This window comes from Abramis brama (assembly GCF_963993115.1).
Source record: "Abramis brama genome assembly, chromosome: 5".
NCBI classification, from domain to species: Eukaryota; Metazoa; Chordata; class Actinopteri; order Cypriniformes; family Leuciscidae; genus Abramis; species Abramis brama.
In genome coordinates, this window is record NC_139967.1 from 18,430,749 (window position 1) to 18,446,035 (window position 15,287).

General features: G+C 37.7%; 1 protein-coding gene across 14 annotated transcripts in view; it reads right to left on the reverse strand.

The window, feature by feature from the left end:
• The window catches only part of phldb1a (pleckstrin homology-like domain, family B, member 1a), a 46,554-nt gene extending 33,063 nt beyond the window's left edge, over positions 1–13,491 (reverse strand). For 12 of the 14 annotated variants that reach the window (XM_084114221.1, XM_084114218.1, XM_084114217.1 and 9 more), the window contains exons 1-3: positions 7,870–8,037; positions 4,983–5,078; positions 950–1,073 (exon numbers count right to left, since the gene is read on the reverse strand). In XM_084114221.1, the coding sequence (XP_083970347.1) occupies positions 950–1,073; positions 4,983–5,078; positions 7,870–7,872 (223 nt within the window). In that variant the 5' untranslated portion in view covers positions 7,873–8,037. Of the gene's footprint in view, positions 1–949; positions 1,074–4,982; positions 5,079–7,869; positions 8,038–13,308 lie in introns of those variants that run through there. The other 2 variants (XM_084114222.1, XM_084114224.1) reach the window with 2 other exon arrangements.
• Positions 13,492–15,287: the final 1,796 nt, after the last annotated feature.

Consider the following 15,287-nt stretch of genomic DNA (forward strand, 5'->3'; position numbering starts at 1 on the left):
GAAGCAGATGTGAGTAAAAAGCCATCACCCAAGCCTATTGTGAGAGCAGACATGGTAAGAAAAGAGTGACAATAGTGGGTGTATGCTGCACTTTAAATTGAAGATGAACATCATGATTCATTCTTTTAAAAAAAAGCCTTTTTCAGGCAGTCATACAAATTCCCTTAGACAAATGAGTATGCTCTCACTCAAGCAAGCTCAGTCGCACAGTGTGTGAAGCAACAGGGGGTTGTCAAAGTCAGGTCATATAGCCCCATAATTCTGTCTCTTGTTCTAAAGCCACTGCCATCGTGAATGCAATTTACAAGAAACAGCTGAAACCTCAATACTCCTCAAAAAAACAAAACACCTCAATCAATACTGAATAGATCCATCATATATGTGTGTATGTAAGTTTGTATGTATGTTTGTAGTATAATTTAATTAATTATATAGGCTACAATAATTAAATCCATCCATCCATCTATCTGAGCACAGGAAATTGTGTATTCAATCCCTTTTAAAATGATTCGCTGATGAATACTGCACTACATTGACTTCCTCTGGGATTTATACTTGAATGCTTGCTCTCATTCTTCCTCAATGTCAGGGGATGAGAAGTCCTTTATTTGTCATTCTTCATGAGATGAAGCATATCCAAGCTTTGAGGTCAGTGTAGTGAGATTTGTCCTCTCTCATGAACTTCCCACCCATCACCACACAAAAACACAAATACTGATCTTAATTTGGAGTCCCCAGTTTTCAGTGTGCATCCCCTCTGTCTGTGTGATCATATAATTAGGTCTCAGAATTTGAAAGAAGCATTGCCACTAAACACAAATTCCACAGCTAACCACATCCTTAGTCAATCGACCATGTTTGCATCTAATTTAGCAGATAGAATCTGCTGGGGGATTCTTCATGAGGGTGTGTATTGTATTCAGTTACTTTTTAAGGTGACTGAACTTACCCTCTGGCAGGGGCAGCAGAGTTATAGCCGTACTCAGACGGCCACTTCCCAAGCTGACAAGATGGGGCCGTTCTGCCTGGACTTTGAGAGTCTTGCCTGTTTCAATCAGGTCCAGCGATGTGCTCTGTGAATATATAAGGACAATACAACAGTAAACTTTTTAATAATGGATCATTTTTTACAGCCTTTGATCACCATTAAAGTGACCTGTACTTTTTGGACAACTGATCAGGGTTCCCCAAACAGGATTAGAGTAATTCAATAAGGACCATTGAGAATTGCAGCGACAGGGTAAGAGGCTAACTGGCTAAACGGGTTTAGCTCCATCAGGTACCACTATGCAGGCTAAGAGGCTAACAGGATTTAGCTGTTAGATGAAAGACAAGGGACCAGACCGATAAAAGGAGGAACATATTTGGCCTCAGCATGTCACAGATGGAGGTTATCAAGGGCAGCACAGGGATTATTTGCTTGGTAAATCACACTTTGATATTTGAGAGAGTGATGAGGCACTGCACTACATCAAAACAAATGGTAGTTAATTGTTTTTCAAATAGAGAAATAGCATATTTCATTTATTTGGTGTCTTTAGATCAGAAATCATTCAGGGCAGGCTATGATGCACTAGAAAGGATTTTAGAAAGGAACTGAAGAGCAACCAGTGGCTGATAGGGTTTGGAAATGTCACATCCATCTCTTTTCCACATCTGGGATGTAAAACACTAAGGGCCAATAGCGCTGAAAAGGCATAGAGAGTTATTTCTGTGGCTGACTTTATTGCATATGCATTTGTTAGAGTTTCCCTTTTCCTACCAAAATTAATGGGAGGACAGTATTTAAATAAATCATGCAACATGATTTACTAAGGTTTGCGCTAGTCAATTTACTGGTATTAGTGCCATTATTTACTGGCCAAAATAAGCATGTCTTAAACCATGCTAATTTGCTCTTGTTAGATTGCGTTGGTCTTTAAGGAAATGATCCGGCTGCGTCTGTGTTCTTCAATTTTGCTCGTCGTCAGTACATCACGTCAGCAGAACTCTCCACTCCCATCTGCGCTTTTTTGGAATTGCGCTCTCATGCTAATTTGCCCTGTTTAGTAAATCTGGCACTAAATTAACTATAAATGGACTGGCCATATCTCCTATATGCAGTGGGCTTTTCTTAAACATAATTCTATACAAAATGAACATATACAGATTTTGAAAAAGTTTGAAGTTTATTTTCTTTTTTTTTAAAAAGGGAAAATGTTCTGACATCATCAGGCCTACCTAATTTAAATTACAATGTAAAAACTGATATTTTTAGAAATCAAAATACAGTCAAATCCAAAAGTTGCATTGAATACATATGTAATATATATAGTGGGGAATTGGATTAAACGGGTTGTGATTGTGATACAGGCATATGTCCTTGGTTGTTTTTCTGTCCCAACCTAGCCCTGGTATGAATGGACTTCACCCCTCTTTTGAACTTTCACGCCATTCAAATAAAGCTTTTACACGTATTTAAAGTGTCTTCAGATGTCATCTTTTTAGGGTCTAGCGCTAGAGTCCATAGGCATAACCTTTCAAACTGAACATGACGCTTTCAATAGCAATGTATGAATTCTTTTTAAAGTGATTAAATGTCAGTGTAGTTTGTTTTAGCTTTCATATCTTATCCTGTCATCTCCTGATAATAGGGCTCCATATAAAGCTGCCACACAGTTTCCATTGTCCTCTGACATTTTTTTTTCTACACACAGCTGAGTTGTTTGTGTTTCTCTCTCTCTCTCTCTCTCTCTGTGTGTGTGTGTAATCAACTTTACTAGTGAAGTTTTAACAGGTGCATTGAACTAACTTAGAAACCTGATGTTTTGAGACCCTGTAATGTATGATAGGTGGAACACAGTGCAGTGTTTGAGCAAGATTAAATGCAGACAGAAAGGCTGGACTCAGCCTCTCGGATCAACAGTGATGAAGATTAACCCTATAATTAGGGAACATTTCACCTCTTAATTTCCAAGTTCTGCACACTCCACTTTTAAGTGACAAAACCTAGTTTTGCAGAATTTGTCTATTGCACCAGATGTACTCATATAGACATTTTAACACCTATATTAAAAGAACGAAATTACAAAAGAAACTATATTCTGCTTTTAAAAGATTTTAATGACAATTATGCAGAAAATCAAAATGAAAACAAAGTAAAACTAAAGTAAATGCATTTTACACTCCTGTTCAAAAGTTTGGGATTAGTAAGATGTTTTTTTAAATGAAATGAATACTTTTATTCAAGCATGAATTAAACTGACCGAAAGTTACAGTGTAATGTTTATAATGTAACCAAAGATTTTTATTTCAAATAAATTCTGTTCTTTTTCTATTTGTTAAACAAATTCAATGAAAATATTATGCAACACAACCTTTTTCTGAGCAATTATAGTCTCTTGTTCACATCAGATTTCAATTTCGTATTGATTTAAGCAAATTGTATGTGTTTTGGCACGTGTGCAAAAGAGCAAGTACAATTGTCTACAGTTTGCACAATAACTAAACACATGGCTTGTTGATCAAAACTGATTAGTTGATTCATAGTGCAACTGTCAAACACTGCAAAACTTCTAAACATTCTTTCATTGTGTGAGCCATTAAATTCAAAATGATCCATTCATTTATCAAAATCTGTCAGACATGCATGTTTATTCCACAAATATCTGACATGGAATATTTGTACTGTCTGCTAAATTGGCAAATGGCCTTCAATTGCAATGAAATCGGAATCACAAACTTACCAATCAACCAATAAAGTTCAGGAGCATATATGGATTTGCTCACAGCAAAATCACTAACATTTATGTGCATGGAGGAAGGTCACAACCATAAACAGCAGCTATAACAGTACTTTAAAAAACAAAAAATTGTAGTAATGGGGTAGCCTGGCTAACGTCAGACCTCTTCTCATTGAGACGTGGTCTGGGAACCACATGTTCATTTTCTCGTATTTGAGGCGTGGTTTACGAATGCCCAGAGCCATTTATTGGGCGCTACGAATGTCTATCAAATGCGCCTGGACGTAGCTCATAGCCAATCGTTTCAATTATACCAGATGACGTATGCAGAGCGACAGAAATTCGACAAGGAAGAAGACGATGGGAACTTGCGTTCTAAACTACTTAGAACACTATCTAAGGCTGCATCGAAAGGTAACTTCGCGTCTGATGCCATGTTGGATCCATAGATATAAACAAACTGCTACGTTGTGTCGCATAGACGTCATCATCGTCTTGCTGCTCCCTCCCCGTTCTGTGATTGGTTCCCTTTTTGAGGGGAAAATCTGGTCCATGGTATACAGGCTGCCTAGCAGCGTGAATAAAATCGCGCTGCGCTCAAGGCAGCATGGGGGAAACCCAGGCTAGTAATGGGGTACAAGTAAGCTGAAAATTCTCAGTTGCTTGCCATTAAAGAGCAAAATAGGAAGATATAAGAACGTGTGGTGGTGGTAGACATAATAGAGTGTGTAAAAACTGTGAATTTTCAGTTTATATGTAACAAATGTACTGTTATAAATAAAAAATGTTCATTTTCTTTTTGTGCACTACAGTATTGACTTTTCCAAGTACATTTTTACCTGTTAAAATATGTATCTAGAAAGCTCAGTATGATATACAAGTGCATTCAGCTATAGACAAAACTGACATTCTTGTAAAGAAAGCAGTCAGTCAAAATAAATATAGAAAAAACATGAAATTTGTATATAACAAATATTTGCAGCAAACATATTGCATTTACAGTTTAGAGAATATTAAGACTGTTTCGAAAAAATGTGCCAAAGCGATTTAAAAAACCTGCAAAATATACTGAAATAGAAAAGAGTAATTTTAAATTGCAATAATATTTCACAATATTACAGTTTTTACAGTATTTTTGATCAAATACAGCCTTTGTGAGAATAAGAGACTTCTTTTAAAAACCTCAAATAAAATCTTACAGACCCCAACACTTTTGAACAGTATTGTGAATGTATGTATATACACAGATCACACACTCACCTGTAAGACCTGATGAGTCAGATGATCTGGAATGTTCTGATTCAGCCTGTCCATGTCTATGGAGTTATCAATCACTTCATGACATTTGTCAAGATCCTGCAGGGAATACAGACATAAATAGCAAAAATTCTTTGTTGAATGGCTAAAATTCAGTCTAACAAAACGTGAGTGAACTGAGTCATTATCACATTTGTTGTATTTATAAACAGACTAGTAGAATAGATATGTAGATCTGGCAAGGTTGCAGCACTTAAAGCTTGTGTCTTTGATCTTAACAGTGATTTATCAAACACATCAGGTTTTTTCTTATTGTAGACAAAATACAGTGATGCAATGATAACACATGCATACCGTGATTAACCAACTGTCGTGAACAGACTGAAGTCCTCATCTTAGTTGAAATACACAGCATGAGTCAGTGTGACTCATCTTACACACAAACACACACACCCAGACTCAGAGTGAACAGATGCAGCCAATTATCTGGTACAGACACAGGCACATTAGCGTGAACAAACTAGAGTAGACCTCAGGTCAGCACACTTCACAGCAGATCAGTCATTTAGGAACATCCCTAACCCGAAATCCCCCTCTCCCTCCTTCCCTCACCTCTTTTACGTCCCTGACTCATGCCACTGTCTCTCAGACTAAACACACTGAGAATCACAGAGAAACAGAGCCACAAGACAAACTGAACATCAGGTTCTGTGTGTGTGAGAATCAGTGAAGGGAATTTTCAGCTATAATATGTTCTCTGAACTTTGGTTCTTAGTTATGAACAAACGTTCTTCTAGTAACGTCCATTCAAAGTGATCTTTTCTTAAATAACATTATCAAAGAAAAATTATAAAATAGAGAAAAAATTCCCTTAATGTTTTCTCTAATGTTCACATAATCATGAAAACAAAAAATCATTTAAAAAAACTAGATATTTTTAATGTTCTGAGAACATACAACGTTTTCAGTCATAAATTAATGGGAACATTAAACGTTCTTGGAACATATTTTGTTAGGTGACCACTAAAAGAAGAGAAGTTAAACTACATTTCTCAGGAGCAAGGTGGTAGTGTCACTTAAAATCATGTCACTTTGCAAAACTATTTTATTGATTAAGTATTGGTTCGGCTGTTTACAATCAGAACAAGTGACTCAGATTCAAAAGAGTCATTTATTCAAAATCAGAATAAGCTTGTTCTGATTCTAAACATCCAACAGAAAATTCGGTAAAAACTTTAAGTGATTGAAGTCCTTGAAAATCATCGAAAGCCATCGAAATCACAAGTTATCAGATTTATCTATAAGAAGAAGCTTTTAGCTTAGTTTTCATCTTAGCTGAGCTATAGAGTAGTTTGTAGCTTACCGGTACATTCAACATTTATAGTCTGGCACACCAAAACATCAAAAACAGAATTTTCCGTATGTGTTTGTATCTTTGTACATAATGGTCATTGAGGATCAGTGAAGAACAATAACGTCAGTAAAAGTAGCAAAGCTATTAGCTGAACAAAATTTCGAAGTAGCGATGTGGTAGCAACATTATTCTTAAAATCATGTAACTTTGCGACACTATTTTATTGATTAATAATTTAATTTGGCTGTTTATAATCAGAACAAGTGCAAAATTGCTTGTTCTGATACTAAACAGCCAACATAAAATACTGTGTTGTAGCATTTCTGAGTTTAAGGAAAGGAAAACTCTTTCCTCTGCTGGCATGTCCAGTCAGGGAAAAGACTGGAATGAGACGCTTCGCTTCTCCAAACAAGCGAAGACGGGTTAGGTATAGTGCATGCATATAGATTAGGATGATGATGGACATTTATAGTCTTTAACTCAACAGCTGGTACAAACCAAACTTCCTCTTTTCCTCCTTCCCCTAGCTAACCTCTCTCTCCCTTTCATTCCTGATGTCATGTTTGCAAGTGCAGCTGGCAAGTGCTGCAGGCCTGCCGCCTCTCACAACCACGTCCAGTGTGTGACAGAGGGAAAAGAGAACAGAAAGCCTCTGTCACTATACTGAATGTGGTCACTGCTCTCACCATCACACACACGCACACAACTGGACAATACAGACACACTGACATTAATGCATACACGCATATACTGATTCCTTGATTCAAATATACTTGCACACAAATAAACATAACTCATACACACAAATATACACTTGATATCAGTTAAACTGGAGCTTTTCATACCGGTAAGTGGCATGCCTCTGAAACGTGTCATTAAGTCTGCAGTTATGCCACTGTGTCCTGCCCTCTGCAGCAGAAAATAGACTCAACCACATAGCACAAACCACAAAGCTCCTCTTACAGGGGTTATAATCATACAGGCTACACACACACACACACACACACACACACACACGTAGCAGTATGTTAGAGTTGCGGGAGAAGTAAGGAAACCACAGCAGGAACAGTACAGCTAAATGTAGCATGAGCAGTGGGTGAATCTGGGAAACAGAAATCAAAAACTCTAAACTTGAAGGCCTAGCGACTTGTCAATCCTAAAAAGTTAAATCACACTGAGATTTAAAATATCTTTTATAAGAAAGTCACAACCAAGAAAAATAAAAATAGTTAACTATCCCACATTAAATAAATTAAAAATATATATTCTATTATTAAAATATAGAATTTTAATTTAAAATGTTTTTATTAAAATATATATTAATAAATTATATTTATTTGTAATTTTTTTTATTTTAAGTGTTTTGATTATATGGAATGTATAATAATTTTGGGTTGCTTTAGCACTTGGCATAAAGCTGATAAATACTATAAGCAATTGATATAGTGAAACATTTACTCTACATTTAATAGTCATAGCTACCAAAAATCAATGCAGTAGTAAAATCAACCCATAAGCAACACCAAGCCCACTCACCATATTTTTTAGCCCAAGAAAGACCCGCTCTGTTGCTGCATGGCCTTGTTTACTGACAGTCTCTGTGCTATGTCCTGTTTTTACGCCTTTGAGCCTTTGGTTGACCGTCTACAGTCCAGCTCTTGCTGTTTGTTTGTCTCTGCTGCTCACTCATGTCTCTTACTGAATGTTCTGTGGTTTCTGAGGACAGAATTACATAGTACCGCCACAGCTGGGACAGAGAGAGAGAGCGAGAGAGAGAGAGAGAGAGAGAGAGAGAGAGAGAGAGAGAGAGAGAGAGAGAGAGAGAGAGAGAGAGACGGCTAGAGATAGAAAGCACAGGAAGAGGAATCCACATAAAAAAAGTCTCTGTCAGAATCCAGGTGTGCGGTCTGTCTTTCTAAACACCCATGAATAATCGTCAAGTTTATGTCTAAATTTAGAAAGATAAATCACGAGTGACTTTCCAACGTCTTTCTACAACGATTTATCTACAACGTCATGCAAAGGTCATCTTCTGTGAACTTATCTCACCTGTTGCCTCGTATGCACAGCTTACTGCTCAAACATGCTAAACATACTTTTATACTATTATTGGATAGTTTTCTCACCCTCATGTTATGAGTTGCTTTCTTCTGCGGAACAGTAAAGAGGATATTTTAAGGATATTTTGTTTGTTTGTTTTGTCCAAAACTGTTTGGTTACCACCATTCTTCAAAATATCTTCTTTTGTGTTTGCATCTAATTTTCGGGTAAACTATCCCTATATATTTGGGTGTTAATGCCATGTTTTCATTTTAAAGCAACCGTTAGAAGAACTGCTGGATTGGTATTAAAAATTGTCAGATCATCATCATCGCAGCAGATGGACTCATTTCGGACAGATTTGAGTTTACATGCACTTATGGAGGATGGAAAAGTCCTTGATATTCCAGGTGGAGTCCCCCTACTCACTTCCTGTTATTCCCTCCTCCACAGAGGCAAAACAAAAAATGTTTTCCATTTGATGTTTAACAGCTGCAAAACTGCTGATGTGAGTCACTTTAAGAGTATTTGTTACATTATTAGAATCATTTATGGAAAGTTTTTTTTTTTAAGTCAACAGTTGTCATGGAACTCATAAGCAAACATTTAAGCTTTGTCTCTTAGTCAATATACAACTAAGCAATCCATCACACAGTGAGCCAGACTGATTGGTAAAAATCCTAAGAAACATGGGAAAGCCATGAATCAGAGCGAGGAAAACTTCAGTCTGGTGGAGGACGAGAAAGAAAGACTTTTTTTTTCCATGGCCATTGCCAGTGAGTATAAGACAGATGTCAAAAGAGTCCAAACACATAAAAAAAAAGAACACAAACAAATCTGAGCAGCAACTAGGCAACCACAGCTGGAAGAGGAGCAGACTCTTCCGGTGTGGGTTCTTAAGCGGGGACTCTTCCTGTCGGTTGACCCTATGATCAAGCTACTCTCTGGGAATAAACAGTCTCCAGCTGCCCCCTTCTCACCCACAACTGAGTAAAAATGTCAATATGTCTGATAATTTAAAGCAGTCCTCTGTTTTGAGCCACCAGTGCCTTATTGTTGAGCCAATTTAAGTTATTTATTTGTTTGTTGTCCTCTGGGAGTTAAAACTCCAATTACTTTTTGTGAGAAAATTGTTCTAACATTTACGTGTAACGCATTAAGCTCAGAAGTCTAGAGTGACTGGCATGTGAGGCTGCCATGGTCAACACATGGCAAGCACACAAGTTGGAAAGTTAGCTGCTAGATAACTTTCCATATTTCCATGCTGGACTGCTGTCTTGGAATGACACATGTGATATCAAAGCTAAGCATTTTGGTCTTGCTCATAAATTCTTTGACGGCAGGAACATGCTGCTTTAATCTCTTGCAGCATTTTGCAACAGTCTAGTCACTTATTATAGTATCAGAGTAAAGCAACAAGGCGTCAGAAAGATTGACCACAGATCTCACCCCAGAAACAGTCACAGTGCTTGCGTGGCAGAAATGCCTGAGATCAGAACACTGTTTATATCAGTGTGTTTGTGAGAGAGTGAGAAGAAAGACTGGGTTTGTTTCATTGGCACAGTCGTATGAGAAAATGTCTTCATGTTTTTCAATGCTATCCAAGAGGGAACATTCTCACATGTGGTGCTTTTTTCCTGTTCTTTTTTAATTAGCAACCATTTCGACTTAAAATATCCACATTCAAGCGAGCATTTCCAGTCTCAGCCTGCCTATTTCGGCCAAATATTTCACACTTTTCCACAAGCACGTTAGAACTGAGTGCGACGTCCACATCCTCCATTACACCTGCACTCATACCACTTATTAAAGTCACCATGAAATGAAATTTCATGAACATACATGTAATAGATCTTATTGTGAATGTTTGTGAATGATAAGGTTCAGTTTTTATGTCATTTTAATTTAAAACCTTTACCTAACATAACTCGATCTTCTAGTGGAAATATCAGACTTCTTTTTGGAATGACATTGATAAGACTGAACTAAATTTCAGGTTCAATCCCATGTAAGGGGGAGAAAATCGGAGATCTACACAGTTTGCATCCCTATGTTATCATTCCATTATGTAGTGTTTGTAATTCCTCAAAGGAAGGGAAATGTGAACTAAAGTATGATCGAATAGACAAATTCATGGGTCACTGCAGGTAAAAGAGACTGGATTTATGGTTCAAACAGATCCCTGAAACTTTAGCAGTAGCTCACATTTGTGGGTTGTCTATAATGGGAGTGCATTTCTGTGTAACACTATGGAGAAGGTAAGCAACACCTCGAACAAAAGCTGGTTTAAGACTCGCCGAGCCAGACTTTTGTTTATTGGCATAAATTGGTCAGTGAAGTGACTGTGGGCGTGCTGTCTAGAGGTGTGAGCTAGAGGTGTGGGCACTAGGAGAAAAGCTTGAGGAATCATGCCATGGTCATTGAATCCTCTTTGGCTCTTTTTCACCAAGTCAGTGCTGGTGTTCAATTCCCCTTTTTTGTTCCTCCTTTATGTTCTTTTCATCCACTCCCTCTTTCCTTTTCTCCTTCCAACATGCTAGATTTTCAAGTGAACTTTTATAATGCGCACGTTTTTTGTATGTTTGTTTGTTTTACACAATTGTAGGCTACACTTCCAGCAATCGTGCATACATCAAACTCTCAAAACGCAGTGCTCAAGTTAAAAGAAGTTCAACCTGGGGAAAAAAGGGCTCTAGACCTTTCGGGGGGGTTTTTCATTCCACTGCCTGGTGTCTCACGTTATTAAATTTCAGTGTGAATCATCCCTAAGAAAAGAGAAAGTCACTTTGTTTGCGTTTGGTTCCTGAATGAGTCAGTGTTTTGAATGAACTGGTACAATGTTTGATTCAAGGACTCACTCAAAGGCTGTGTCCCAATTCAAAGGCTGCATCCTTCAAAGGACTTCCCGTAGCCATGTAGTAGGTCATCCGGATACTTTTTGCATACTTTTTAATACAGAATACAGACATACTCTTCTCACATAGCCCACTGTTTTTCACCTACTATATAGTAGGAAAGTATCCAGGTTCATTCACTCCATGTCATAATTACCATAATGACAAGAGACTTGAAAAAAGTCAGTAAAAAGTGTCAAAAGATCCCAACTTGTAAAAAGTAAAGAAATCGTCATTACAACTTGTAAAATGAATATTCTGAGAACTCCAACTTGTACCATGTGACCGCTGTACCACCTGACCGCAGCAGATTCTTTTTGGTGTTGATAGTGTTGCCATAAAAAGGCATTATTCCGAGTCCGAGAACAGTTCCTATAGCTGAGAGTAGAACGTCATGTGTTGTGATCTCTTAATTACAGTAATTATGCTGCATTCACGTGCTATCAGAAATTTCCTAATTTCCATTTCTGATGTCATGATTACGAGCTCGTTGCTTTCAAGTGCTTTGTTGTCAGAAAGAATAGAAATCATGGAGGACACCAGGTTTATTCTAGCCTATTTCTTAGGGAAATCTTACTAGAAGCCAAAATGTATTGAAGATATTTCATTTTGTATAAAATGTAACATCCCATTTGTTGATGACCATTCACTGTGATTCTGAAATGTTGGTGAAATACATGCTATTTTCGCTGTGTGAAAACTTGTTATTCATGTAAATATGCACAATTTTAACAACAAGACAAGGTGAGCTGTTGTCAAAAAAACTAATTAATAATACCAGTCACAGGAGCAATTGTTCTCTCCTCTGCCATCTTTAAAGTTTATGGGCTCGTAGGAAATTTCCAATAGCATGTGAAGGCAGTATTCTGAAGGCAGAGTTTCCCAGTAAATATGACTTAAGAGGGTGTTCATGTCCAATTTCCTAGGAAACTTGTATTTATGATCATTCCGATACCACGTTTGAAGGCAGCATAGTCGCCACCTACTGACGTAATGAAAGTCCTTGAATAATCCTTGCAATTCAGACAAACTGTCTGGAAAGTGCAAACACAAACAAGCAGTTGCTAGAAGGTTGCACAGCCTGTCAAATTCATGGACTGGAACTAAATGTTGTTGTCACATGTGTAATACCTATAGCTGTGTCAAAAATGTTTAATCTATAACTGTTGCATTGCAGGGGTCATACAGCACACAGGTGGCATACAGAAGAGGTCTTGAATGTGTTTCCACATCTCTGCACCTGATTAATTAGACAGTTGAGTCATTTGACTGACAGGCAAGGAATTTTTCAAACCACCTGTTAGTCAGCCTCTTTTAGTGAAAGCAGCATTGATGGTGAAAAAAAAAAAAAATGTGTCAGCAGACCCAGCACAACCTTCCTGCACACTTCTCATACACTGATGTGCAGTGCTGTCCCCACTGGGACAATAGTCTCATTGTCCTTTCTTTAGGTCAGAGCCATTATTCCCATCCTTGTCCAGTGCGGCCCATTTTCATTCTCTCTCATATTCAACACAGTAAGACTAGAGTTCTCCATTACTCACACACATACCTTACCTAAAATGAAGAAATGCATTCATGAGGTAATTCATAACTCATACTATAACATCAGGGTGCAAAGACTGTTACACTGTTGTTACTTTTTAAAGACAGTTTCTTCATGATTTCTGTTATAAACTGAAGTCATTTTTTTTCTTCAGAAATCTGAAAGTCCCATTCAGTTCCTCTTTCAATGATTCATATACTAATTCTAATAAAGACTGCAAAACTTTTACAAAGTTTTGAATGGGTTACCATAGAGACAAACAGACATGTGGTACTATTTATAGTTATGTTTTTTTATTTTTATAAAATTGATATAATTTTACAAATTAATAATGATTTAAATAAATAAATAGCATAGTAGCTTAAAGGTATATTATTATCCACACTACATATTAGCACCAAACTCTTTCTTTGTTTTTACCAGTATACAATGATTACTCTAAATGCATTCAGAAAACTTCATCACAAAAAACCCAGCTGTCAGTCAAAGCCTTACCTTTCAGATCCTAAGCTCTGTCAGTCCCACATGTAATCCTTAGAGCTGGAAACTCATGCTCACTTTAAGACATCTTAAACTATGTGGAGAACCAGAGCAGGATGAACAAATCATTGAGAGAGAATGAGAAATATCATCCCTCACTCTCTCTGTCCTGCACTGTTCCCCCACCTACATGCTCTCTCTCTCTCTCTCTCTCTCTCTCCACCCCTATTCCTCTCCTTCTCTTTTCCAACCCTCATAGTCTCTCACACACTCCTTCCCTCCCTTCTTTTTTTCATTTTGCTACCACAAGGCACTCTTTTATTCTCGCAGCTGAAGAGCTCCTCACTTGTTCAGCCTCTGGAACGAGAAACCCACCCTGATCCCAGATCAGGAGACAGGCCGAGAGAGAGAGAGAGAGAGAGAGAGAGAGAGAGAGAGACAGAGACAGAGACAGAGAGAGAGACAGAGACAGAGACAGAGAGACAGACAGACAGATAGGCTGGAATACAATAGGGGTGATTTATCACCACATACTGATGTAGAGATTTCAGAAATGGTGTCTCGTAAGATTAGATTTGTTATATCAGCATATTGTGGAAGCAAGTCAGGTGGCACTTTTTTTGGTCCTCACTGTCCCTGATTCTCCCTCGTCCATTCGATTCTCATAAAGAAATCTAATTCCCACAACATAGTTGAACTCTGGCCAAGTCAGATAAGCAAAATGTGAAATAAAATTCAATTACAATAAGCCAATAAAGCTGCCCTCTAAATACGTTAAAATGCCCTCTGTAAAATTTCTTAGGACAACAAACGGAAGAGAAAACTAAAATTCAGATAATTGAAGGCAAGACTGGGGGAGTTTATGGAGATGATGTTTTTGAAACAGAGAAATGGCTGTTCTGCTACTCAGAATAATGTCTTATTTTAGTGTCCAAATGTTAAACACCCAAAATACACACATACGCAATAGTGTCTCCCCGTAAACCCAACCCATCTCAACTCATGAGACATTCCACCAACGCATGTCTGGAGAGGACGTTGTGTGGGTTGGAAACTTTGGGGAAGCTAAGAAGAATGTGAAGTTGTAAAGAATGCCAACTTAAAAATCTTTTTAGAAATATTCAGTGGGATATTATCAGATAAGTAATAAAAGTGTAAATAAAAGATGAATATCATCTCCAGGTTAACATACTCCTGTCTGAGGTATCAGTGTTTGTCTAGAACAGCTACGCTATGGAAGGCCTATGCACTTTTGTGCTTAAACACCCTTTTACCTCGTTTCTCTTCATCTTCCTTCAATCTCCCTCTGATTTATCTAAAATCCACACACCAAATTAAACACTAAAACCTTAGCTACAGTAAATGGGATAGAAATATAATCGCTGCAAAAACATGTTGTGTTTCACAGGGGATTTTACTTTTTTAAGGATGCACAGCGTCAATCAGAGTGGCCGTTTCCATTCATAAGATTCACATCATTACGCAGAGAATAGAAGATGAAGTGGAAGAAATGATGACCTCTGGTGGTTGTGCACGTTTCATTTTCATCTACATATAAATCTACTCAACTCAGCAAGCTCTGATAATAGACAGCAGGGCTTGTTTTGCTCTCAGAAAACATAATTTAGAACGCATTTGGGCTTTTCAGCGAAGTTCAAATAGATTTGCCTTAAAAATATATATTTAAAAATGTAGCTACTATTTGTAAAGAACTTTCCTCAATCACATATCAAAAGCAGCAAAAGGAAACTTACTTGAAAGCGAACCCTATTAAGGGCCACTGTGGTTCTTGGTTTGTAAATAACATGACAACTCTTGGAAATGGTCTTAAGGAGTGGGATACAGACTGATCGTGATGAATAGCTCCCTGTAGCTCCTTCAGAAATTCAGCTGGAACCACTGTAGGAGATTGAAAGAGAATCCATCAGAGCAGCATCTGTGCGTAAATCAATTTCATTTGCCGTGGCTGCACTTTCCAGCTAACCAGAGGTGGA